The sequence below is a fragment of the Myxine glutinosa genome, chromosome 2, assembly GCF_964187855.1.
Source record: "Myxine glutinosa chromosome 2, kmMyxGlut1.1, whole genome shotgun sequence".
In the NCBI taxonomy this organism is placed as follows: Eukaryota; Metazoa; Chordata; class Myxini; order Myxiniformes; family Myxinidae; genus Myxine; species Myxine glutinosa.
The window spans coordinates 49,859,211-49,885,987 of record NC_136262.1 but is presented as its reverse complement, the minus strand read 5'-3'; the positions used below and the strand labels follow the sequence as shown (position 1 = coordinate 49,885,987).

The following is a 26,777-nucleotide window of genomic DNA, read 5'->3' as shown; positions in this document are numbered from 1 at the left end:
AACGGCAGGTCACGCAGCACGCCGTCCATCAAGCGCTGGAACGCCTGAGCCGCGTTCTTGAGACCAAACGGCATCCGCAAGAATTCGAATAAGCCGAACGGCGTGATGACTGCCGTTTTAGGGACGTCGGCCGCCCTGACAGGTACCTGGTGATATCCCCGTATGAGATCAATTTTCGAAAAAATGACCCGTCCCGCCAGACGGGCGGAGAAGTCTTGGATATGCGGGATCGGGTACCTGTCGGGGGTGGTAGCGTCATTGAGATGGCGGTAGTCGCCACACGGGCGCCATCCACCCCCCGGCTTTGGCACGATGTGCAGTGGCGAGGCCCACGCGCTATCGGAGCGCCGCACGATGCCGAGGTGCTCCAACGCGTCGAATTCGGCCTTCGCCACGGCGAGCTTGGCTGGGTCGAGGCGGCGGGCCCTGGCGTAGACCGGCGGGCCCGTGGTTGGTATGTGGTGCTCGATCCCATGCCGTACTGCGACGGCCGAAAACGTCGGCCGCGTGAGGGCCGGGAACTCCGTGAGCAGGCGAGCAAACTCGTTCGCCGCCGGGACGGCGCATGCCAGCTCGGTCGGCGCGGAGCTGCTCAATGTGCATACCAGGGAGCTGAAGGTTTCGGCGTTGATTAAACGACGCCGTTGGACGTCCACCAGCAGTCCGTGTGCGCAGAGGAAGTCGGCGCCTAGCAGAGCCATGGGCACGTTTGCGGTTACAAACGTCCAAGCAAAGCGTTGGCCGCCGAAGCAGAGGGTGACGTTGCGCGGGCCGAAGGTGCGGATGGTCGATCCGTTGGCCGCAACCAAGGAGGGGCCGCAAACCGCGGACTGCCTGTCCTGGTCAGAGGCGGGTATGACGCTCAGTTGGGCGCCGGTGTCGCACAGGAAGCGCCGTCCGGACGCTTTATCCGTAATGAACAGTAAGTTGCCCGTGTGGCCGGCGCTCATGGCTGGTAATGAACGCCGGCCCGGCCGTTTCCCGGCCTGCCGAAGGTGCACGGGGGTCGGCATGTCCGGGCCTTCTGTCCGAACCTGGCATGATAGTAACACCACGCTTGGTCAGGTGGAGGCCCCGGTCGTCGTGCTGGAGGTGGTCGGCTCGGTGTAGCGGCCGCCAATTGCGTCGGCAGTTCGGTCGTCGACCGTGCCGGGTGCTCGGGCGCCATGGGTGTTGCGTCGGACGGCGGTGGGTCCCATGTCGCTGCTGCGATGCGCTGACCTGCGGCGGAGATCTTGTCGGCTTCTCTGGCAAGGGCCCGGGGATCTGTGATCGTCGTGCTTGCCAGGGCGAGGCGTACCGGGTTAGGCAGCTGATGGAGGAACAGCTCCCGGAACAGGAATGCCGGAGAGTGCTCGCCGAGCAGTGAAAGCATGTAGTCCATTCGCTCGGAAGGGCGCGTGTCGCCGAGCTCGGGCAGGTCGAGCAGGCGCCGTGCGCGTTCCACCGATGGGAGGGCGAAAGCGTCGAGGAGAAGCTTCTTAATCGCGCCGTATTTGTCAGCGGCTGGTGGGCTCTCGAGGAGGCTCAGGGCACGGGCCGCGGTGGCCGAACCGAGCGCTGCTACCACATGGTGGAAGCGGGTGTCGTCGGCCGTGATGCCTCGCAGGGCGAACAGGGAATCCGCCTGTGCGAACCAAACCGCCGCGTGAGCCTCCCAGAAGGTAGGCAGTTTAAGGGCGACTGCCGTGTCCATGTCGGTAGGTCACCAATGAAGGAGCTGGGGCTCCCACGTCGATCGGAAGAATGGACGCGACAAAAAGCTGGAATTCATCCGAGTTGCTTTAATCAAACCAAACACTCAGGCACTCTGAAAAGCCCGTTTATCGGGCAGCAATATATATACATATTATCCCGGAGCGTTTGCCCAGGAAAGGCGAGAGGGGGCGTGGCCCAGCGTCCTGGCTGCGGCCTGGCAAGTTGAGGGCGAGCCTGCCCGGGCATGCCCGGGCGTCCCGACCGAGGCCTGGCAAGTTGAGCGCGGGCCTGCCCGGGCGTCCTGGACGAGCCCGGCATGGTGATCGCTCCGCGTCCTTGATAAGTGCAAGGTGATTGTGAAAACCCAGCGGTAGCCGCTACACCATAACGGATCTCTAATCCACGTCACCCTCTTTCTTTATCATGTTACCATGGTTACCAAAGTTGACCATTTAAAAGATTCATGACAAAAACCGTAATTAAAAGCATATGTCATTAATCCCAGTGATGTATTATTGTTGTCATATTTATGGCTACTTTGCCCGAATGCCCTCAATGTACATACACTGACACACACTGGAACTTGAGGATCTCATTCGTTGCCATGCCTGTCCTGTGTCTTTCCCATTGGATTCCAGTCCTTGCCGTACGAGTACATGCAGAAAGTCCACCATGCTCACTCGGGGTACCTGCGTGGAAAGTTGTACCGCCGCCCATTACTTCTGCACCAGGGCCACATGCAGTGGCTGTGGGACATGGATGGCCGGCGCTACCTTGACCTATTTAGTGGCATTGTGACCATCAGTGTGGGGCATTGCCACCCGTAAGTATGGTTGCGTTGCTGTGTGCCGCATCTACTTTTGATCTATCATAGACATTGATTATACCTGATTTTCCTCTTACAGAAAGGTATGTCATGGTTGCTCATGGAAGAGCAATGTTTTCATGTTTTCTTTGCACATAATGTTGTAATATCTAGTGAGTTCCACCACCAGCCCTCTCCCTTCCACAGATCTCCCGATGTCCCTGTTCTTTACTGTTATGCTTGTGTGCTTCCCTCTCTCTCCCCATGTTGTCTCCCACTTCCTTTATTATATGTTTGTGGGTGACAAATTGAGTACCCTGCTTGAATATAAACTAAACTAGAACTGCCACTTTAAAACTGCTGGCAGTGATGACCGGTTTACTCGCACCCACTTTTGATACAACCCCACTTTTCATACAACCCCACTTTTCATACAACCCCACTTTTCATACAACCCCACTTTCATTGGACATGCTTTGACACAACCCCCTTGGATACAACCCCGACACACACACACACACACACACACACACACACACACACACAAACACACATCCCCCCTACCCCCTCCCACACACCCACCCACACCCCTGCCCCCACACGCACACCCCTCCAAACACACACACACACCCCTCCAAACACACACACACACACACACACACATCCCCCCCCCCCCACACACACACACATCCCTCCCCCCACACACACACACACACACATCCCCCCTACACACACACACACACACACACACACACATATCCCCCCTACCCCCACCCACACCCCTCCCCCGAAACACACACACACGCCAACCCCCCCCCCCACCACCTACACACACACACATCCCTCCACCCCCCCCCCCACACACACACACACACACATATCCACACACACACACACACACACACAAACACACGCACACCCCTCCCCCCACACGCGCACACTCCTCCCCCCACACGCACACACATATCCAGACAAACGCACATCCCCCTCCCCCCACCCACACCCCTCCCCCGAAACACACACACACGCCAACCCCCCCCCCCCCCACCTACACACACACATCCCTCCACCCCCACACACACACACATCCCCCCTACACACACACACACCCCACCCCCAACACACACACACACACACATATCCACACACACACACAAACACACGCACACCCCTCCCCCCACACGCGCACACTCCTCCCCCCACACGCACACACATATCCAGACAAACGCACATCCCCCTCCCCCCACCCCCCAAGACACATCCCCCACACACATCCCCTGACACACAACCCCCCCCCCACACACACACACACACATCCCCCCACACACACACATTCCCCCTACCCCCCACCCCACCCACATACAAACATGCACACATCCCCCCACCCCAACCCCCAACACACACACACACACACACACACACACACACACACACACACACACACACACACACACACACACACACACACACACACACACCCCTCCAAACACACACACACACACACACACATCCCTCCCCTCCCCCCCCCCACACACACATCCCTCCCTCCCCCCCCCCCCACACACACACACATCCCTCCCCCCACACACACACACACATCCCCCCTACACACACACACACACACACACACACACACACACACACACACACACACACACACACACACACACACACACATATCCACACACACACACACAAACACGCGCACACCCCTCCCCCCACACGCACACACATATCCAGACAAACGCACATCCCCCTCCCCCCACCCCCCAAGACACATCCCCCACACACATCCCCCGACACACAACCCCACCCCACACACACACACATCCCCACACACACACACATTCCCCCTACCCCCCACCCACATACACACACACATGCACACATCCCCCCACCCCAACCCCCAACACACACACACACACACACACACACACACACACACACACACACACACACACACACACACACACACATCCCCCCCACCCTAACACACACACAAACACACGCATACATCCCCCCCCCCCCCCCCCCCACACACACACACACACACACACACACACACACACACACACACACACACACACACACACACACACACACATCCCTCCCCCCCCCACACCCACACACACATCCCTCCCCCCCCCACACCCACACCCCTCCCCCCCCCCACACACACATCCCTCCCCCCCCACACCCACACACACATCCCTCCCCCCCCCCCCCACACCCACACACACATCCCCCCCCCCCCCCCACACCCACACACACATCCCTCTCCCCCCCCCACACCCACACCCACACCCACACCCACATCCACATCCACACATGTCAATCCATGCACTGATTGCAGAAAAAGCCATTTTAAAAAGAAAATTAACCTGAAATTGCAGACAGAATTATTTATTTTATCTGAGAAGCTAAACGATTCTTCTTCTTCTTTCGTACCTCAAACTTTATGTGAAATGTGATCGATTTTTAAAAAATCAGAATTTGAGCAAATCTGTTTCATTCCTTTGTTAATATGTCTCCCCTATTGATAAATCTGCAATTTGTATTTCATTTGAGGTTGAAATGACCGCGGGAGATCGTGTGATAATGATCACGTCCTGGAAGGGAATCTTCTTCTTCAGTCGATCATATTGTTACGCAACCGTGATTAACACCACAGTTACGGATGACCGATTTGCGAGACTTTAACTCCCGAGGCGAAAACTCAATGGCGGATTCAAGTTCAACACAAAGTTAAACGCGCGGAATGGCGCACGCAGCAAAGCTCCGCCCGCCGCCTTATCTACTAAAATCAAACACCCAGGAAAACTGCGTTCAGATATATACAGAAAATAATACAAGGATTTATTATTGAAAAGTAAAGACAGTGAAAAAGCCCGCGCCGGTAATACTAATAAATCGAATAAGCCTAAATTGGGATCCCAGACACAACAGATATCAAACACGATACGAGGGAGGTGAATACGAAAATAACACGTCTTTTTAGTTTATGCACAGTGTATTCGCGGGTACGGCCTTATCTCGTCCTTGTCGTCCCCGATCGCACACCACGAGGTCCTTTCGCTCCAAATTCCACAAGGCCTCGCTCCAAGCACCACGCGTCCGACGCGTGGCCAGCAGCTCCACACGAGGTCGATCTCCACAAGGTCCGTGCACCAAAGGTCCAACGTAAGCTGCACCAAGCAAGCGAACTCCACTTGACTCTCTTTTTGGGAGTGCTGGCAGCCAAGTGCCAACTGTTTGGTGCCAACTGCCAACGAACTGCGACGAACGAACCTCGAACTGCAACGAACTGCTCCGAACTGCGTGTGCTGCCGTGTCTTGCCGTGTGTCCCGAAAATGGCGTCCGACCGTCGCATATATCTCTCGCCGATGACGTCACATTGGCGCACTCCTCAGCCACTCACAGCCTCCCAACTCGCCGGCTCGCCCCGGCCACGCCCTCTGCGGCATGCTCCACTCTCGCTCACCGACCCCCGCGGTCCTTGTGTAACACGTGCCAGGCGAGGTTTGTAGGCCTTGGAGGTGTAAACGGTGGCGGTGTTTTTGGCCTGGTGGTGTCCATTTATTACGAAGTCATTGTCAGGGAGAGGAATTATTTAATGTTGCGCTAAGGACCTAACTAATGTTTATGTGGTTTGCAGTGCCATAATGGACAAAGGTTTGACTACGAGGTGAGACTCACAGGGGCGTTACCTTTAACCCCTCCCTATTTAACACTCGAATCTCCAGGTAGATCCACAATCATACATCTTACCCCGACAAACGCCTAAACATCAATAACTTATTACATGTAGAGTCCCTGTCACGACAGCCGAATACCTACCTATTCAGATCTACCTAGCTCTAGATGTTGCTCTACCAAATTCATAACACAGCCCCCCCCCCTGGAACCGTAGCTCCTGCAAGGTTCACCGCAGGGCTACCACTCCAGCCTTAACACTTACTGTCACACACTTAATTAACCTATGAAATAAATCAGGAAGGGCTGTGGGAAGTGAGTCGGACTACCTACCTACACTTCCTTAACATGCTGAACCCCTTAACCATCATGCAAGTATGTACATTTTCTTCGTTGTTCCTGTGGAGGGAGGAAACAAACAACACACAACACTAACTTAACCACAAAACTTAACCATCTTTCCAAACTCAAAACTCTAACCTTTGTACATACCCCGGTCTACAGACCACGTCCCCCGGTGGATGCCACAAGACTCAACCTTACCCGTGGGGCCATCCCCAATGCATCCCCCTAAATTTCCACGGGCCCTGTCCAGATGTTACAGGTGAGTGACACGGCTCGGTGGATTTCGCCCACATTCATGCAACACAGACCCCTTAACCACTCATTCTCATTCCATAGGTCATCAAGGCATTTCAAAAATCAACAAAGCACTTATTTCAATACACCCCCTGCAGGACCATGGCATTGATGTCATTCACGTGTGTGTGTGCATTCCTCAACTAGGCAGCGGGGAGGTACCGCACAAAAAGATGGTGGGGGCACATCAGGCTGTGGTGCCCGCAGTCCCAAAAACAAGTCAACCGACTTACAAGTTCATTGCCCCCCCCCCCCCCCTTTACCTCTTGGCCCCGTGACAGCCCAACAGCCCCTTTCCGCCGTTACCTCGCCGGTGAGGGTCTCCACACACACCAGGCTCCTTTGCCTCCTGCTTTCGCGCAGCAACACGGGTCACCAGGGGACTTCCTCACCCTGCGGCGCCCAACCAGACCCTCCACCGACGAGCTCCAATTTCCAGTTACCACCGGCTGCCAGGGGTAATTGCCGCAGAGGGGGGCCCGCAGGCATCGCTCCTCAGAGCTTGCTCTGTACCTGCGGACACACACACCTTCCCCACCCACAAGACCCCAAAACACACTTCCTCCCCCGCTGCCATTCAATTCTCCACACAACTCAGCACAATTTAGTACAATTCTTGGTGTAAAAGGTGTTACAAGGCTTGCCATGGCCTGCCACATGTGAAATCCCCCAGTTCACATTTAAACCATCACACATTTCCAAAAGCACATTTCCAAAAGCACAAGTATCGCCCCTCATTATCTCCAATAATCATCACTCACTCTCCAGGTTCCACTCTCACGACCACATCAAAACACCTAACCACAATACAAAAACATACGCCACCCACAAGACACTGTGGCTCCCATTCCATCCCCTCACCGGCCATGTCATCACTCTCACCCGCCTCCCAACTCCAATTTACATGTCCCCAATTTCCAAAGCAAGTCCTGGAGCCTGGGACAGTACTCCTCAAAACACTCACCTCAAGTGCAGGTAGTTGCAGGTTGGTCAGGTTCAAGAGTGTCATCCACCACACCTAATTTCCCCCTCACCCTTCCAATCCACTCCGGAGTCTCCCGACCCATGTAGGAGCTCAATCTATCCCCGTGAACTATCTGTGGAAGGGTATGCGGGCCCATCTGAATTTTGAACACCACATCAGTCACCTGCCGAAGCACCACCCCAGGGCCCTTCCAAGGTGAAGTGAGTTTTGGGCACACCCCCTTCCTTCTCCGGGGCCAGTAGAGCCAAACAAGGTCTCCAGGAAGGAAACGAGGTGTGTGAGCCCGAGCGTCATACCGCGTTTTCATCTGCGAAGAAGCCAAGCCAATTTGCTTCCTCGCAAACTCATGAGCCTTTTCCATGCTCGCTTTCAAATTGGTTGCATAGCTCTCCACAGTTGGCTCACCCGGTTCCCCTGGTGACGGTCCCATCAACAAATCTGTGGGGACTCGCATCTCCCTACCGAACATCAACAAGGCGGGGGTGCACCGAGTGGTCGCATGCTGGGCGGTCCGGTATGCCATCAATATAAAGGGAAGGTGCTCGTCCCAATCCTGTTGGTTTTCAGATGTAAAGAGGGCCAATTGTGTCAACAGTGTCCGGTTGAACCTCTCTACCATCCCATCCGATTGAGGCCTAAGGGGAGTCGTCCGGGTCTTATGAATTTGGAGGAGCTCGCACACCGACCGCAGGAGGGCAGATTCAAAGTTCCGGCCCTGGTCAGTGTGTAGCTCCCTTGGGACGCCAAATCGGGAGAAGAATCCCTCAACTAGAACTTGAGCTACCAGCCGGGCTTCCTGGTTGGGCAATGGGTAGGCCTCTGGCCACTTGGTGAAGTAATCCATTGCCACCATAATGTACCGATTCCCTCGGCGGGTGGCTGGCAGGGGCCCCACCACATCTACTGCCACCCGCTCGAGCGGTGCCCCGACATTGTACACCTGGAGCGGGGCCTTGCGCGCACGTGGGGGTCCCTTCTTACCGCGGCAGAGGTCACAGGATCTCACCCAATTTTGAATGTCTCGGCCCGAATTCACCCAGTAGAACCTCTGCCGTAATTTGGACAAAGTCTTGGCCACGCCCAAATGTCCCATTGTCCTAGTCCCATGCACGTGCCCCATAACCACTTCCTTCAATTTGTTGGGTACAATTATCAACCAGGAAGCTACATCACCCATTGGTGTCACCCACTTTCTGAACAAATAGCCCTCTTTCAACCCCAACATCTGCCACTGTGCCCAATAGGCCTTTACCTGGGCTCCGTGTGGAGCAATCTCCTCCCAAGAGGGTCTTTTGTCCTCCTCTAGCCAATGAAAAAGGGGCCCCAAAACAGGATCCTCCCTTTGACTCTCTTGCCAATTCACATCGCCCAATTCCTGTGGGGGTTGTGGCAAAGTTCGCCTGGTCACTTTTGCTGCATATAGGCATGCATCAATTTGGCCCTGCCCAATTGGATCCTTGGCTTCTTGTCTATCACAAAATTTACACTGTGCCTCCCAACAGGGGCGCCGAGAGAGAGCGTCTGCATTGGCATGTGCTTTGCCAGGCCGATGTTGCACAGTGAAATTATACTGCTGCAGCCTCTCAAGCCACCTTGCAATTTGTCCCTCCGGCTCTTTGAACCGAAGGAGCCATTGCAAGGAGGCATGATCCACTCGGATCACAAACTCCCTCCCATAAAGGTAAGGGTGAAAGTGTCCAACTGCAGACAGCAAGGCCAATAGTTCTTTGCGGGTAACGCAATAATTTCGTTCGGGCCTCGAAAGTGCCCGACTGTAATACGCAATAGCCCTCTCGACTCCCTGTTGCATTTGTGACAACACAGCTCCCAATCCCTCCTGGCTCGCATCTGTGTCCAGGATGTAATTGCCATCATCCGTCGGGTATGCCAAAACTGGGGCCTCCACCAGACGTTGTTTTAAGTGACTGAATGCCTCGATGCAGCTCTCTGACCATACAAATTTGGCTCCTTTCTCTGTCAATTTGTGCAAAGGTCTTGCAATTTCCGCGAAATTTGCCACAAATCTCCTGTAGTACGAGCAGAGGCCCAAAAATCCTCGGACCTCCCTTACATTTTTAGGGGCGGGCCACTCTTTTACAGATTTTACCTTTCCAGGGTCAGTGGCCACGCCGCTCTCACTGATCACGTGACCCAGGTAAGTCACTTCCCTCCTGAAAATTTCACACTTGCTCGGATTTAATTTCAACCCGGCACCCCTTAATCTCCCAAATACGTCTGACAAATTTTCGACAGCCTGTTCAAATGTGGGAGCGTGGACCAATACATCATCCAAATAGACGAGGCAAGTCTGCCACGGTAAGCCAATTAAAACACGTTCCATCAGACGCTCAAACGTGGCAGGGGCATTGCACAATCCAAAGGGCATGACGACAAACTGCCAGAGACCCTTTCCTGTGGTGAACGCCGTTTTCTCCCTCGCCTCTTTATCCATTTCCACCTGCCAATAACCACTCTTTAAATCCAACGTGGAGAACCATGTTGAGCCTGAAACGGCATCGAGGGTGTCATCGATCCTTGGCAGGGGATACGAGTCCTTGAGTGTCACATGATTGAGCTGGCGGTAGTCCACACAGAACCGAGTGGTCCCGTCCTTCTTCTTCACCAGCACAATGGGTGACACCCAAGGACTCACCGAGGGCTCGATAAATCCGGCTCTTTCCATTTTGCTCAGCTGTTCCTCTGCCTCCTCTTTCTTAGCGAAAGGGAGCCGCCTCGGCGGTTGGCGAACAGGCCGAGCCTCGCCAGTACTAATTTTGTGCCTGACGAGACTCGTGCGTCCAACATCCTCGGGGGAGAGAGAAAAAACACCCAAGTTCTTACCAACCAAATTGTGCAACGTCTCTACCTGCTCCGATGTTAGGCCCTCTTCAGAGCGTGTCATCATGTCCCGCATTCCCTCTGACCAATCACATTTCCCCAAATTTTGCCCTCCTTCCGGCTGTACTGGCAAGCATGTGGATCCACCTCCTCCGGTGACCTCTACTACACTACTGCATTTGGCTACGATGGCTCCGCCCCTTATAGTGCGGGGGCTGTCGGACAAGTTGAGCAGCCTGACTGCCAGCATAGGCCCACGGGTGTCTATGAGGGTGCGACCCACCATTAATTCCTCCGTCCCCTGCGAGGACCACGACTCCACTAGCCCCAGCTGGCCAATGGGTTGAGCACCTGCTGCTAACTCTGCCATCACGACTCTCTCGGACCTGGGAGGCATGGTCACAGTGCGCGGCACCTCCAGCCACGTCCCCTGCACCTCCTCGTCATCCCCCAGTCCCATTAACTGCAGCCTCTCGGTGCCCAACCACATATGACCACGCCCAAGGTCTAATTGGCAGTCATGTTCCACCAGGAAACTCAGTCCCAACAGACACTGATCGCACACCCCCGCCACCCACACAACCACGCTGACCTCCAGGCCACCCAACTCCATCCTCACCACTCCGCGTCCCAATATTGGTGCCGTTGCCCCCGTAGCCAGTTGAAGGCTGTGTCCTTCTACCCTATCAATTTTGTCCCAGCCTCCAACACTCTGGTCTAGCACACCCGGATTGATAATGGTGTCACTGGCTCCAGTGTCCACCACGGCCTCACAAAATTCTCCCTCAATTTTGCATCTAACCCTTAGATTACCTGTGCCAATTTGTCCGCAATTCACTACTTCCACCAAAGGAGGGCGCTTCTCCACACACTTGCCAGCCGAGCATGGCCCCGTATGCTCGGCTCGTTCTAGTTTCCCGCACACTCTACCGCTATTGGCCCAGGCGGAGGTGGTGGTCCTCTGTCTGACACCTGTGGACCTACTGGGGGCCCCCTCCTTTCTGGACTGCGAAGCCTGTCAGGAGGTGGGGGCCCATATGGTTGCCGACAATTCCTCTGACTGTGCCCTCTTCTCCCACATCTAAAACAAGTCCCCAAGAACGGACCCCTCTGGTAGCCAGGCGGAGCCCCCCTTTCTCCCGGCCCAGCCCGATAAAAATCAGGCCGTCCTGATGGCCAACCTGGACCACCCTGTCGTGACTCGCTCCCTGCAAATTGTCCCCCCATCAAATTTGTCAGCTGGCGGCTGATTCCCCTTAACATTCGCCCGATGTCATCCTCTGGCTTTTCCTGATCCCGCACCTCGGCCTGCCGTACCGTCACAGGTGCCCTCTCCGATGCGCGGTTCGACCTTCTCAAAAAGGTCAGTCTCGCCGCGCATTCCGCTGCCCGGTGCACCGTGGGTGGGTCCTGTAACTCCACCAACGTCCGGACCTCAGGATCAGGGAGAGCCGCCATAAATTTTTCTATCGCCAGCTTGTCCCACGCCTGTGCTGGTAGGTCCCTGTATGCTATCCTCACAGATTGGTATATATCCTGGGCCAGCTCCTGCAGCGTCTCATTAGGCTTTTGCCTGCGATGCAGCAGCTGTGCCCTGACCAGGTCGCACCTTGCGCCTGTCCCGTACCTGTTATTCAAGGCCTCACAAATGGCCTTGCTGGTCAATATTCCCTCTGGGACTACGTTTAACACGTCGGCGGCTGACCCCCGCAGTGTCGCCACCAGATTCCCCATGCGCTCCCGCTCTCCCCAACCATTGAGCTGAGACACGCACTCAAATTGTGTCAGGAAAGCCTCGAGGCTCCCTGATCCGTCAAAATGTACGAGGGGGATTGTTTTTCCAGAGACTCTATTCCCCGATTCCTCTCTGTCCAAATCCAGTCCGGGGCCAAAACACCCCCCCAACTGGGTATTCCGTTTCGGAGCCTCTGGTGTCCAAATGTGGCTCGTGGTGAGGGTCTCCTGGGTCACCTTAATCTGGTCCTGAAGATGTTTAACCGACCTACTCACCTCTTCCTTCAGGCTCTCTTGAACCCGGCCAACCTCCTTCTTGATGGTATTGTCCCAGATCTCCAGCCGCTCCTGCATAAAATCACTCACCCTTTCATTATCCATTAGTGGCCCCCACAGGCCTTTCTCAATTAACCCTTGCTCCTGCTCTTTTATGCGGGTTTCCAACCCCCTCACCTCCTCGGCCAATTTGCCCCCCTGTCGGTTGAGCAGTCCCCATTCCTCACTCTGCTGTAGCATTCTGGCATCCACCCGGCCCCGATAGCCTTCCAGGTCCCCATTTGCTTTATCAATTCGAGCATTTGTGGCACCAATCTGACCCTACTGGGGTAGGGTAGCTGACCCTCCAACTTTTCCCCCATTTGGACAGCCTGCGTCACGCCCTCCTCTATTTTTGACATTAATTCTTCCCGTTTCAATTCAATTTCCACCCCTATGGCTTTTTCCATCTCCCCCATTTGAGTTTCTACTTTACCCTCAAATTTCCCCAGTCTGTCCGTAATTTGGTTTTGCACTCTCCCTTCTATGCCATCAATTCGTTCCCCCAGCTGCTGTGCCATTTCCCCTATTTTTCCTTCCAATTGTTCATTCCTTTCCTTTATTTCATTCCTCCATTCCTTCCCCTGGGACTCCATTTTATTTTCCAACCCTTCAATTTGTTCCTCCAATCGATCACTCATTCCCTTCATTCCTTCCCTACATTCCTTCCCCTGGGACTCCATTTTTCTTTCCATTCCTCCCATTAATTCCTTTAAAAATTTCATTAAAGCCTGGTCGTCTCTCGGGGCCGTCCCATTTGTTCCCGACTCCCCGGTAGGGGAGGGGCATAAGTTGGTGCTCGGGACGAGGGAGGCTCCAAGGCTCACCTCTACATCAAATTCCCCTATTTCCGGCTCACTCCCGACGCTGACGGAGGTCTCGCTGCGTACTTCCATTTCGTCGACCTCCGACATCCGCTTTTCGGAAGGTCGTTCCCCGCGCGCGTATTTATTTCAATTCCAAAAACACAATTTAAATTTGACGAAGACGCGATATCGCGCTCCTGACACCACTTGTTACGCAACCGTGATTAACACCACAGTTACGGATGACCGATTTGCGAGACTTTAACTCCCGAGGCGAAAACTCAATGGCGGATTCAAGTTCAACACAAAGTTAAACGCGCGGAATGGCGCACGCAGCAAAGCTCCGCCCGCCGCCTTATCTACTAAAATCAAACACCCAGGAAAACTGCGTTCAGATATATACAGAAAATAATACAAGGATTTATTATTGAAAAGTAAAGACAGTGAAAAAGCCCGCGCCGGTAATACTAATAAATCGAATAAGCCTAAATTGGGATCCCAGACACAACAGATATCAAACACGATACGAGGGAGGTGAATACGAAAATAACACGTCTTTTTAGTTTATGCACAGTGTATTCGCGGGTACGGCCTTATCTCGTCCTTGTCGTCCCCGATCGCACACCACGAGGTCCTTTCGCTCCAAATTCCACAAGGCCTCGCTCCAAGCACCACGCGTCCGACGCGTGGCCAGCAGCTCCACACGAGGTCGATCTCCACAAGGTCCGTGCACCAAAGGTCCAACGTAAGCTGCACCAAACAAGCGAACTCCACTTGACTCTCTTTTTGGGAGTGCTGGCAGCCAAGTGCCAACTGTTTGGTGCCAACTGCCAACGAACTGCGACGAACGAACCTCGAACTGCAACGAACTGCTCCGAACTGCGTGTGCTGCCGTGTCTTGCCGTGTGTCCCAAAAATGGCGTCCGACCGTCGCATATATCTCTCGCCGATGACGTCACATTGGCGCACTCCTCAGCCACTCACAGCCTCCCAACTCGCCGGCTCGCCCCGGCCACGCCCTCTGCGGCATGCTCCACTCTCGCTCACCGACCCCCGCGGTCCTTGTGTAACACGTGCCAGGCGAGGTTTGTAGGCCTTGGAGGTGTAAACGGTGGCGGTGTTTTTGGCCTGGTGGTGTCCATTTATTACGAAGTCATTGTCAGGGAGAGGAATTATTTAATGTTGCGCTAAGGACCTAACTAATGTTTATGTGGTTTGCAGTGCCATAATGGACAAAGGTTTGACTACTAGGTGAGACTCACAGGGGCGTTACCTTTAACCCCTCCCTATTTAACACTCGAATCTCCAGGTAGATCCACAATCATACATCTTACCCCGACAAACGCCTAAACATCAATAACGTATTACATGTAGAGTCCCTGTCACGACAGCCGAATACCTACCTATTCAGATCTACCTAGCTCTAGATGTTGCTCTACCAAATTCATAACAATATCTTTGATTGAAATACGATCGAGTTAAAAATAGTCAGAATTTGAGCAAATCTGTTTCATTCGTTTGTTAATATGCCTCATCTATTGACAAATCTGCAATTATTTTTTTTTTTTGAGGTTGAAATGACCGCGGGAGATCGCGTTATAGTGATGACGTCCTGGATGGACATCTTCTTCCTCAGTCGCTCATTACTTTGAGTGAAATACGATCGAGTTAAAAATAGTCAGAATTTGAGCAAATCTGTTTCATTCGTTTGTTAATACTAGGGCATGCCCGTACTATATATATATCTAAAATTATATCCCCCCCCTCTATTTACATGAAATGGTTTGGTCCAAAGCGAACGGCTTGCGAGTACGGTGACAATCCCCCCCCTCTATTTACATGAAATGGTTTGGTCCAAAGCGAACGGCTTGCGAGTACGGTGACAATCCCCCCCCTCTATTTACATGAAATGGTTTGGTCCAAAGCGAATGGCTTGCGGAGTTTGGTAAAGAAATCGCCATAGCGTGCACAAACGCGCAGGAAAGCGAAAGAATCGCAAATTAGTTTTAATTAGTTTTAAAACATAGTTTAACGCCAACATAATTTGCCAACGTGAAATAAATGAATACGCTCTCAAATGTGCCGTCCGAGGCAGAGTCTGTTCGGCACGTTCGGCACACGTGATAGCTCGCTGCTCTCTGATTGGTTGAATCGTTTTTTGGACATAGCTCGGTAACTACTTGTCCGATTAATATGAAACCTTGAAAAGGCACATCCTCGGGTCCCCAGCAATATACCTGGCAAGTTTAAAGTATATCGGACCCGTGGTTGTCGAGAAACAGCGGTCACAGACATACAGACATACATACATACATACACACAGAGATTACTGGAATTATAGATAGATGCCTCAGCTATTGACAAATCTGCAATTATAATTTTTTTTGAGGTTGAAATGACCGCGGGAGATCGCGTTATAGTGATAACGTCCTGGATGGACATCTTCTTCTTCAGTCGCTCATTACTTTGAGTGAAATACGATCGAGTTAAAAATAGTCAGAATTTGAGCAAATCTGTTTCATTCGTTTGTTAATATGCCTCATCTATTGACAAATCTGCAATTATAATTTTTTTTGAGGTTCAAATGACCGCGGGAGATCGCGTTATCGTGCTCACGTTCTGGAAAGACAATCGGTGTGTTTCTTCTTCTTTCAATAATAAAGACTTATAGCTTCGAGACCGTACATCCAATCATCTTGAAAGTTTGCAGACTTGTTCCGCCTGATGAGAGCTACATTGCATTAAAAGCTCAAGTCGATCCATGCAGTGGTTCAAGAGTTACAAGCTTTTTAAAATTTAACTTCCATTATTTATTGCGGCCAAACCATGTGACTTATCAAAACGTGTCAAGTAACGTTGAAACATACCCCCATGAGGAACATTTGTGTAAAGTTTCCACGCAATATCTCCACAAATTATGGAGGTGATTCCATTTCTAGTTTGAGCTTTAAAACGTCATAACTCTGAAACCATGTGTCGGATGACGTCGTGCTCGCTGACTTTTTTGTTCGACATGGGTATGCGAATATGCATGCCAAGTTTGGGCTCGATCTGTTCAGCCGTTGCGGAGAAAAAGGGGTTTTTGTGTTTTTTCACGAAAAACAAGATGGCGGCCGAACCGTGTTATGTATGACTTCGAAAATTTTTGCATTCTGAGTTTTTTTTAACTAAGCATCTGGGAAAAAAATCCCATTTTCGGGGGAGAAAATTGTTTGTTTGACGATTCTAACCTCTTAACGTTAGCATTTTTAATATACTCGATACACATGTATTTTGTTCCCATCGCAGAGTTCTTTAGAATGAGCCATTCCTCAAATTTTTCCATTGAGCCGTTTTGGAGATACAGAGGGGAAAAGTTGAATTTGTTTTACAAGATGGCGCCCACACCACGTGACCTATGACGTCATAATTAGCATGAAAAAATTCTAGGAGCCGAGACGATCATTTGATGAAAATTTCCTGTCAATCCGACCAGCGGTTGCTGAGAACATTAATTATGAAGTTTTTGGAAGTGCAAAATAGGGCGGAAGAATAATAATAAGAAAAACTCTAGCAGTAATAATAGGTTACTCTCCATTTCATGGAGAGTAAACCTAACTAGTGCACAGCCATCCCGATGTGAGTTTGGGGTTTGTCTGTTTGGGGCTGTACTACCATAAATTAATCGTTGTAGTCGCCATTTGTATGCACAACCTGGCTGTGGGTCAGCATCAGTTCTTGCATGGGTTTGGAAATGCTGCTATTATTATAAATCTGTAATATAATATTAATCTTAATATAATATTAAATCCATGTCCTTTGCATTAAGGTATAATATTAATTCTAGAGCTAAATCCAAACCACTTCCTGGAATGCTAAACACAATGCTGACCGGAAAACCAATCTTCTTCTTCTTGGTATGCAGCACATAGCTGAGGGTAGTATAATTTGCTGGTGGAACATCTGTGCCACTGACACAGTGCTCCCTGTGACTGGCAGGATGGCCTAGAGGTATGCACACTCACCTCTAATCTGTCTAGCCGGGGTTTTAATCCCGACCCAGTTATAAACTGTCATCCTGGTGTTTCACAGGCAGGGTGATTCATCAATGTGTGTGCCGTCCCTCCAATGGACGTTAATCGAGTGTCCCGTCTACTAGCATTCGCTGGTGGATGTTAAAAATACCATGGTGACCTTCGCAAAGAGGAGGTGACCTGCAGCCGACACCACAACCAAATCTCAGCAAATATGGCAATGGCAAACCACTTCTGAACATGCCAAGAAAACAATCATGATGAGAAATCTAAGAGATAACGCTATGGTGCCGGACGATAAGCACCCCAAGTTTGAAAGCACCCAACTGGCTACTGGGAAAGAGCAAGGTGCTTTGATAAGGAGGATTGGCCATTATGACTGCAATGGATGAAACCCGCAAGAAAATCTCTCTGCACAGGTTCAATTAGGATGAGATTCCGTACAATTTGCCAAATTCAGAGACTACGTACTATTAAACTTCAGGTTCGTGTTCTCATTCATGTTCCTATTTGTGTTAAAAATATAACATTAAATTGAAACGAAGTAGTTCCTCAATCATACACTTCATAATATTCAAGCAGGACATTTCTAAACAGATAGACATGCAGACTTTTTTGCTTCATATGCAGGATAATGATATACCATAAAGGTAAGAAACTGTTTTGCAGGGCTGGACTTTGTGTACAGAATGCCAGACGAATTATGGCAAGAGGTTGAAGATTTTGTAAAACAAGAGGCCAAAACAACATCCAAAAAGCAAACAGAATAAAGAAGGCTAAATGGCTGTCAGAAGAGGCAATAAATATTGCAGGCAGAAGAAGAGAGATGAAAACCAAAGGAGCGTCAAGAGAGGACATTAATCGGCTAAACGTGGACTTCCAATGACCAGCTAAGAAAGACAACGAGAAATGTTTCAAAGATGCGTGCATAGAGATAGAAAGTGACAACAGAGCGGGGGAAACTTTCACAAGAGATCTTTCTGAAAATATCAGAGAGATCACAGGAAGGTTTAGGTCTGGGATTGGGTCCTTAAAAGTAGAGCAGGAAAAAGCTGACAGAAGAAACACAGCTGAAAGAAAGATGGAAGGACTTTACCGAAATTCCTTACAAACAAGATAGTAATTTGATGGTGACCTTCGAAGATATAGAATATGAGCAAGAACTAATAGAGATAGAATTTGAGGTACATAGAGCCCTGGAAGAGCTGGCAAGTAGAAAAGCACCCGGTGCCGATGAAATTCCAATCAAACTTCCATGTACGGTAGTTGGGAAGGAGGAAATCAAATGTTTAACAGCTATCTCTATATTGATCTGGAGCAGGATTGTATGGCCTAAAGGTGGAAGCAGTCGTTCTACATACCATTGCCAAAGAAAGGGGATCCAAGATATGTTCTACAAGGTCCATCCAAATGTTCAAATAACGGAACCATTGCCTTGATTTCACCTGCTAGCAAGATATTACTAAATGTCATTCAACACAGAATAGAAGACTTAATTAAGCAAGAAAGGCCCATGCAGCAAGCAGGTTTCAGAAGAGGAAGAGGTCCGAGAGATCAAATAGCGAATATCAAAGGTTATTGTATCTCCTTCAGGGATTGAGGAGGGTGTATCAAAGGAAGGTGTATCTCCTTCACAAAGGATACTATAAAGGAGATTATAGCAAAGCCTTTGATTGTGTTGTTCATGAATTGAGGTGGGTTATGTTGACAGAAATGGGGATGGCGGAACACCTGATATGCCTGATAAGAGGCCTGTACACTAAACAAGAAGCTGCCGTGAGAACAGAGTGTGGAGAAACGGAATGGTTTGGATTCGTAAAAGGGGTGAAACTGCCAGCTAATGTTGTGGACGTTAGAGATCCCACACTGTCCTTCGTGAAGAATACGCGAGCTATCACCAGCAACCTGAACAAATTTCAAATCCCTGCTCTTCCCTACAGGGGGAAGTGCAGCACTGGCTTTGTTCGATACTATTCCTACAGGTATGTGCTGCATACAAAAGAAGAAGAGATCTGTGTTTGGGTCAGCATTATAGTTAGTGTTCCATAATGCGGTTAGGATTTAGCTCTTGGGTTAATATCATATCAGTTAAGGTGGGTTTTCACGGGACACGCGAACGGTTCGCGAAGGATGCGAATGTCAAAAAAATGGCAAAGTCCAACATTCGTATTTTAGGCTCCAAAAGTTCGCCAAACATGCGCGGGGGTTCGGAAGCGTCGTCAATTGTTCGCAGGAGTCGTTTTTTGTTCGGCGGGTATTTTTAAAATGTTTGAAATTCCCGCCGAACAAAAAACGACTCCTGCGAACAATTGACGACGCTTCCAAACCCCCGCGCATGTTTGGCGAACTTTTGGAGCCTAAAATACGAATGTTGGACTTTGCCATTTTTTCGGCATTCGCATCCTTCGCGAACCGTTCGCGTGTCCCGTGAAAACCCACCTTTAAGAAGTTCATAATGCTGCATTGTTCATCAATACAGATTGTGACGTCACTCTCCTTGAGCCAATGGGATCTCTTTTTTCCAGGAAAAATACCTTTAAGGTAAATGTTACCGGCTAAATATACACACTCAATCCCTAAAGGCCTGGCCCTGAACAGCCCTCCATCCTATTTCCCTCTCCATTCCAATCCTCCCACTCCCATTCTCATGCAGGAAGGTGGTCGCAGCAGCCACAAGGCAAGCCCACAAGCTCTGGCACACAACCAATCTCTACATGGTCCCTTCTTTTTATGAGTATATCGAAAAACTCGCTGCTACATTGCCTGAGCCGTTGAAGGTGTGCACCTCTCCATCTTTGAATAACGTCATTGCTACTGTTAGAATAACTTTTCACACGTTTGTGCATAAGGAAGAAAATGCTTTTAAATCAATATATTGGCGAATTATTTATTGAATTGACTTCACAGCTGATTTATTATACAGTAGAGTATACCTTTTCTCACCTGAAAAATGTTTTTGTGCATATCATCTCTCTTGTATGCAAAATCGTCCATCACTCGGTGCCGAAGGACTTGCCAGGCGTAATGAGGGCGAGGACTTTGTATTCTTTCTTCTTTTATTTATTTTTTGCTGATGTAGTTGTAGTTGTGAAATTTATTATAAAAGGGCTGTGTCATAAACAGATGTGAAAATATACAGAATCTTGTTTCTCACAGTCTGAGAGTCCTTTAGGTGCTTTTTTGCAAACTCCAAGTGGGCTTTCATGTGTCCTTCACTGAGGAGAGGCTTCCGTCTGGCCACTCTGCCATAAAGCCCAGATCGGTGGAGTGTTGCAGTGATGGTTGTCCTTCTGAAAGTTTCTCCCATCTCCACACAGGATCTCTGGAGCTCAGCCAGTGACCATCGGGTTCTTGATCACCTCTCTTACCAAGGCCCTTCTCCCCCGATTGCTCAGTTTGGCCGGGCGGCCAGCTCTAGGAAGAGTCCTGGTTGTTCCAAACTTCGTCCATTTAAGAATTATGGAGGCCACTGTGCTCTTGGGAACCTTCAATGCAGCAGAATTTTTTTTGTAGGCTTCCCCAGATCTGTGCCTCGACACAATCCTGTCTCTGAGCTCTGCAGGCAGTTCCTTCGACCTCATGGCTTGGTTTTTGCTCTGATAAGCATTGTCAGCTGTGAGACCTTATATAGACAGGTGTGTGCCTTTCCAAATCATGTCCAATCAATTGAATTTACCACAGGTGGACTCCAATCAAGGTGTAGAAACATCTAAAAGATGATCAAGAGAAATGGGAGGCACCTGAGCTAAATTTCAAGTGTCATAGCAAAGGGTATGAATACTTATGTCAATGCGATATTTCCGTTTTTTCTTTTTAATAAATTTGCAAAACTTTCTAAAATCCTGTTTTCTCTTTGTCATTATGGGGGTATTGAGTGTACATTGATGAGGGAAAAAATGAATTTAAACGATTTCAGCATAAGGCTGCAACATAACAAAATGTGAAAAAAGTGAAGGGGTCTGAATACTTTCTGAATGCACTGTATGTGAGGGGTGGGGGAGTTATGTAGACATCTAGCCAAGCCTTTATAAAAGGCCTGTGAAGTTGATGTGTTCAGTGATCTTAATTTGGTTTCATACAAATAATTTGCTTTGATAATTTGGTCTTTCCAACATTAAAGAGCAAAAGAGCAAACGTTAATTTTCCTGCTCTCCATCCTATCACTGGTATTACCCTTTGCCTGCTCCTTTCATTGTGGAACATCTTTGACCTGCATACAAATGGTTGTCTCGACAGGTCATTTTTCTCGTAAACAGTGGATCGGAAGCCAATGATCTCGCCCTATTCCTTGCAAGGGAGCATACTGGAAATTTTGACATATTGACATTGGGGTAAGAAAATGTTGTATCACCAACATGGTAACAACAAGTGCATTGTGGTGACTGGAGAAAAGCATTTTGAAGTCGAGCTTTCATTAGATGAACAGGTTAATCACCATGTTGTTTTTTTTCAGTGTGTAATTAAGGTTTATGAATAAACTAGCCGAAGGCACCCGGCGTTGCCCGGGTTCTTTTTGAATGAATTTACTACTAGAATTCAGCTTTTACTCGCGGTCGTAGAAGATTGACTACTATAAGTCAGCTCAGCTTTTAATTGCGAATGGGCCCAGCCCGGCCGAAGCGGCCTCGACCAGCCTCGCCTATAACCTTCCCGGGGCCCGTCCTGACATTTTTAGTTCTTTTTGAATGAATTTACTACTAGAATTCAGCTTTTACTCGTGGCCGTAGAAGATTGACTACTATAATTCAGCTCAGCTTTTAATTGCGAAATGGGCCCAGCCCAGCCGAAGCGGCCTCGACCGGCCTCGCCACCTAGCCTAAAACCTTACCAGGGCCCGTCCCGACATTTTTTGTTTTTGAGGTTTCCTCCTATCTTTCACCGTTCAGGAGATTAGCTCATGCAGACAAACAAACAAACAAAAACTTTCTTTTGTATATATAGATAGATGACAGAGAGGGGCACAGCATTGAAGGTGTGGGAAGGATATTTCAAGCAACTGTTGAATCGGGATGGAAGCAATGGCGAGCTGGAGCTACCGAGTTATGTGGAGGGGAAAGTGGAGTTGGCAGAGATCATGGAAGAGGAAGTGCGGACATTATTGAAGAGGATGAAAAAGGGAAGGGTGCCAGACATTGATTAGGCATGTACAGAGATGATGATTGCAGCGGGAGAGGTCAGAGTCAGGTGGACGAAGAGGTTGGTGAATGTATGTGTGAGAGATGGGTCAATTTCAGAGGGGTGGTGGACAGGGTTAATTGTGCTGATATTGAAGGGGAATGGGGATGTTCAAGATCCGAAGAAGTACAGGAGCATTACACTCCTTGGTCATGTCATAAAGGTGCTGGAGAGGATTCTGGATGGGAGGATCGTGCTAAGGTGAAGGAGATCGGTGAAGTGTGGAGAAGGAGATCGGTGAAGAGCAGCAGGGGTTTAGAAAGGGTAGTGGAACGACAGATGGGATGTTCACACTGAGACAGCTGGTGGAGAAGAGTTTGGAGGTACAAGGTGAATTGGCATTTGGATTTGTGGATCTGGAGAAGATCTGCGACACTGTCCCGAGAAAGATTGTGATTGCGAAATTGAGATGGATGGGAGTGTCTGAGGCAGAAGTTAGGTTAGTGGAAGGAATGTTCAAGGTAACAAAGGGAAGGGTTTTGGTTGGTCCTGGAATGTCGGAGGAGTTCAATGTGAACATCGGTTTGAGGCAGGGCGGCGCTCTCAGCCCACTGAGCGGGAAGGAGGGAATGATTCTGGTCCAAAACTTTCTTATAACGAATGGCTGGATAGTTATTACATTTGACTGCAGCAAGAACTTTATAATTTGACTTTGCAATTTGTTCAGGTTACCAATGATAACTCGTCTCTTCGCAAAAGACGGTGGGATCGTTAACGCCCACCAACACCTCTCTCCCTCTCTCATCCCCCCAATGCTGGCGGATGGGTCCTCCTGCGTAATGTCATCCTGACGGACAATGCACGTATTGATGCATTGCCCTGTATCAAACACTCTTTCGCTGTCATGTTTTGTCTTGTCTGTTCAACACTTTGAGATTGACATCATGCCATTAGAGGACATAATATGTAAACAAACCAATACGATCCTGAATTTTTATTAATGCAGACATTTTTGCCATCAGAGCAGGGTTGGCCAAATCCCAGACCCAAAATTGATCTTCTGGGTGCTGGGTAAAGGCACGTAGGAATGGTTCAGGGTATGCAGGGGGTGAACCTCAAAGCTGCGGAGTTGGAACAGGAAGAATGAACGAGTGATGAACCTCAAATTTTACAATTTTCTTGAAAATCAAACAACACGGGAGTCCCGATTGATTTTTGTGGATTTACTTTGACAGATTAAATAATCCATGTACCGTACATTATGATATGCTGTGGTAACCGATATGTTTCAGATACATGTGCCCTTGTGTATTTCAGGGGTGCATACCATGGAGGAAGTTCTCAAAGCATGGGACTCACCTCGCTTAGCACTTGGAAACACAACCTGCCGACATCGTTTGGCATCCATGCTGTAAGCCATTTTCTCCCAGCGTTACCTTCTATTCTACCATCGACAATCCCCAAAAATACAATCTTGCAATAATGTTTACTTCGTATCCCTGAAAATTAACTATCCTTGATGTAAATCAAGTACGCTGTTACCAGAATCCAATATGACCTAATGCATGATTCCTTGTGAGGTTACTGTGTGCTCTTTAATAGTTGTATTGCAGATGGGAAAACTGATAATTACTCTTCCAAATAATAGTTCCCACCCCCTCACCCCCCTCTCCCAGGCAGCGCAGTTTTATCACAGAAGACAGTTGGACAAACTAGAACGCCACTCAGTAGAGCGCATACTCCCGCCGTGGGTTTAGTTGGAATAATACGTTTTGTTTAACATCCCTCCTCCCCAAAACAATAACTGAAAAAGAAAGTAAGCCCGAACTGTCAGAGAATTTATTTTGATATATCTCGGAATTAGAGGAGAAAAACATCATTTAAGAATAAGAATAAAAGCTTTAATGCAGTAAAATAGAAAAATCCTTTCCTAAAAAATTTCCAAAAAAATTTCCTGGATCCGGAATAATATCCTGAGCTTCACCAAAAACTAATCAATTCTTCCTTATCCCAAGGGCAATCATCCCACCAACTTTCATCCAAATCCGTTCAGAACTTTTCCAGATATCTTGTTCACAAACACATGAACATACGAACATACACACACACACACAGACGGACACGATCGAATGCGTTACTCCCTAGCGGGAGTAATAAACGTGAAAATCGCAGAGCCAGACCAGAATTATTTATTTGGTCTGGGAAGCCCATGTGAGCTTTCTTCTTCTTCAGCCTCTCACAACCCTGGGTGAATATGCGATCTTTTAAAAAAAAAAGTTGGAATTTTGCCAAATCTGTTTTATTCCTTTGTTAATATACCCCAGCCATTGACAAATCTGGAACTAAGTCTTTATAAGTTGATCAAATACTGACACCGTGAATGACATTCGCTGAGCTAAATGTTGATATCTCTTCTAAGGTAACAAAAAAAAAACAGTTTCAAAGCATTATACGTATCAAACGATACATTTTATGAAACGGCGAAACACACTTTGGTGGTTTTAAAATGACAGAATATGTCTTTATTAGAAGAAAAAAAATGAACATTGAAGACGACGCTGCTAAAAAAAAATACACCGCTCTAACGCATAACCACGAGTTTAAACTACATTTACAACAAATATGAAAACTATTTTCATATCACAATGTTAAATATAGAATATATAGAAGATAATGTAAAAAAAAAAAATGAGCCCTATCTTCCAATGGTAAAAAAAATCCTTCAAAAACTTCCTGGATCGGGAATAATATCCTGAGCTTCACCAAAAACTAATCAATTCTTCCTTATCCCAAGGGCAATCATCCCACCAACTTTCATCCAAATCCAAATCCGAACTTTTCCAGATATCTTGTTCACAAACACACGAACACACACACGAACACACACACACACACACACACACACACACACACACACACACACACACACACGGACACGAGTGAATGCATTACTCCCTGGCGGGAGTAATAAACCAGACTAGAAGGGCACTCGGTAGAGAGCATACCCCCGCTAGGCTGAACAGTTTACATTTTATACCCACTGATAGGCCTGATCTGCATTTTGGACCTGAAACAAAATATAATCGGCTTGTTCTTGTCACCTAAACAACTCGTCCACCTAGTTTATTCACAACTCCTCCACAATTTTTTGAAAGTATGTTGTATATCGCTTTTCACCCGATCTCTCAACGGTAAAGAATCACTTAAGAAATTAAACAATTATCGTATTGTGGCGGACACAAAAGCCCACTGGCGTGGTGACATCATTCCACGCACCAAGTGGGCGGTGGCCACGCCCGAGGGGTAGGCGTGGCCTCATGATATACACCGGGCGACCAGCCCGGAACATTTGAGTGTTACAGTGTAGTCTTACAATAAAGACGTTTATATGTTACCGCTTGTCCGCTTCCTCCTTGCTCACAAGCAGCGCGCGTAACGCCGCGCTTTACTGGTGACCCTCGACGTTGGATCTGCCGGAGCGATCCTTCCACACGCGACGCCATCGCCATGGCCGACTTCGTCAAACTTCCGGAATTTTGGGAGGCTCAGGCCGAAGTCTGGTTCGTCCAGGCCGAAGCCCAATTTCAGCTTCGGCACCTCACCGGCGATGACACGCGCTATTGCCACGTCGTCGCCTCCCTCGGGCCCGGCACGGCCGCTCGAGTTGTGTCCGTCCTTCGCCACCCACCGAAAGGCCACAAGTACGAGGCACTCAAGCGGCTACTCCTAGCCACGTTCAGCCTCACGGACGACGCACGGGTCGACCGCCTCCTGGATCTCCCCGAGCTCGGTGAGACGCGCCCGTCGGTCCGAATGGACCATATGCTGTCACTGTTGGGCGACGAAGCCCCCGGTTCGCTATTCCGGGCGCTTTTCCGTCGCCAACTTCCAGCGCAGGTTCGCCTCGCGTTGGCCGGGACCGGGCTAACGGAACCCCGAGCATTGGCGGCCGAGGCGGACAAGTACTTCGCCGTTTCGGACACGCGGGCGAGCGTCGGCGTGGCCGTCACGGCATTCGACGCTGATGTTCAGCAGCGCGCTGATGTTCAGCAGCGCGCTGATGTTCAGCAGCACGCTGATGTTCAGCAGCACGCTGATGTTCAGCAGCATGCTGATACGCACCTCGTGAACGCCG

The 26,777-nt window shown here is 49.5% G+C and overlaps 1 protein-coding gene across 2 annotated transcripts in view; it reads left to right on the top strand.

Moving 5' to 3' along the window:
* Positions 1-26,777, top strand: part of AGXT2 (alanine--glyoxylate aminotransferase 2) — a 48,938-nt gene that overhangs the window by 4,750 nt on the left and 17,411 nt on the right. For both annotated transcript variants that reach the window (XM_068108237.2, XM_068108239.2), the window contains 4 exons: positions 2,337-2,521; positions 20,181-20,304; positions 21,764-21,858; positions 23,960-24,053. In XM_068108237.2, coding sequence (XP_067964338.2) covers positions 2,337-2,521; positions 20,181-20,304; positions 21,764-21,858; positions 23,960-24,053 — 498 coding nt within the window. The remainder of the gene's footprint in view (positions 1-2,336; positions 2,522-20,180; positions 20,305-21,763; positions 21,859-23,959; positions 24,054-26,777) is intronic.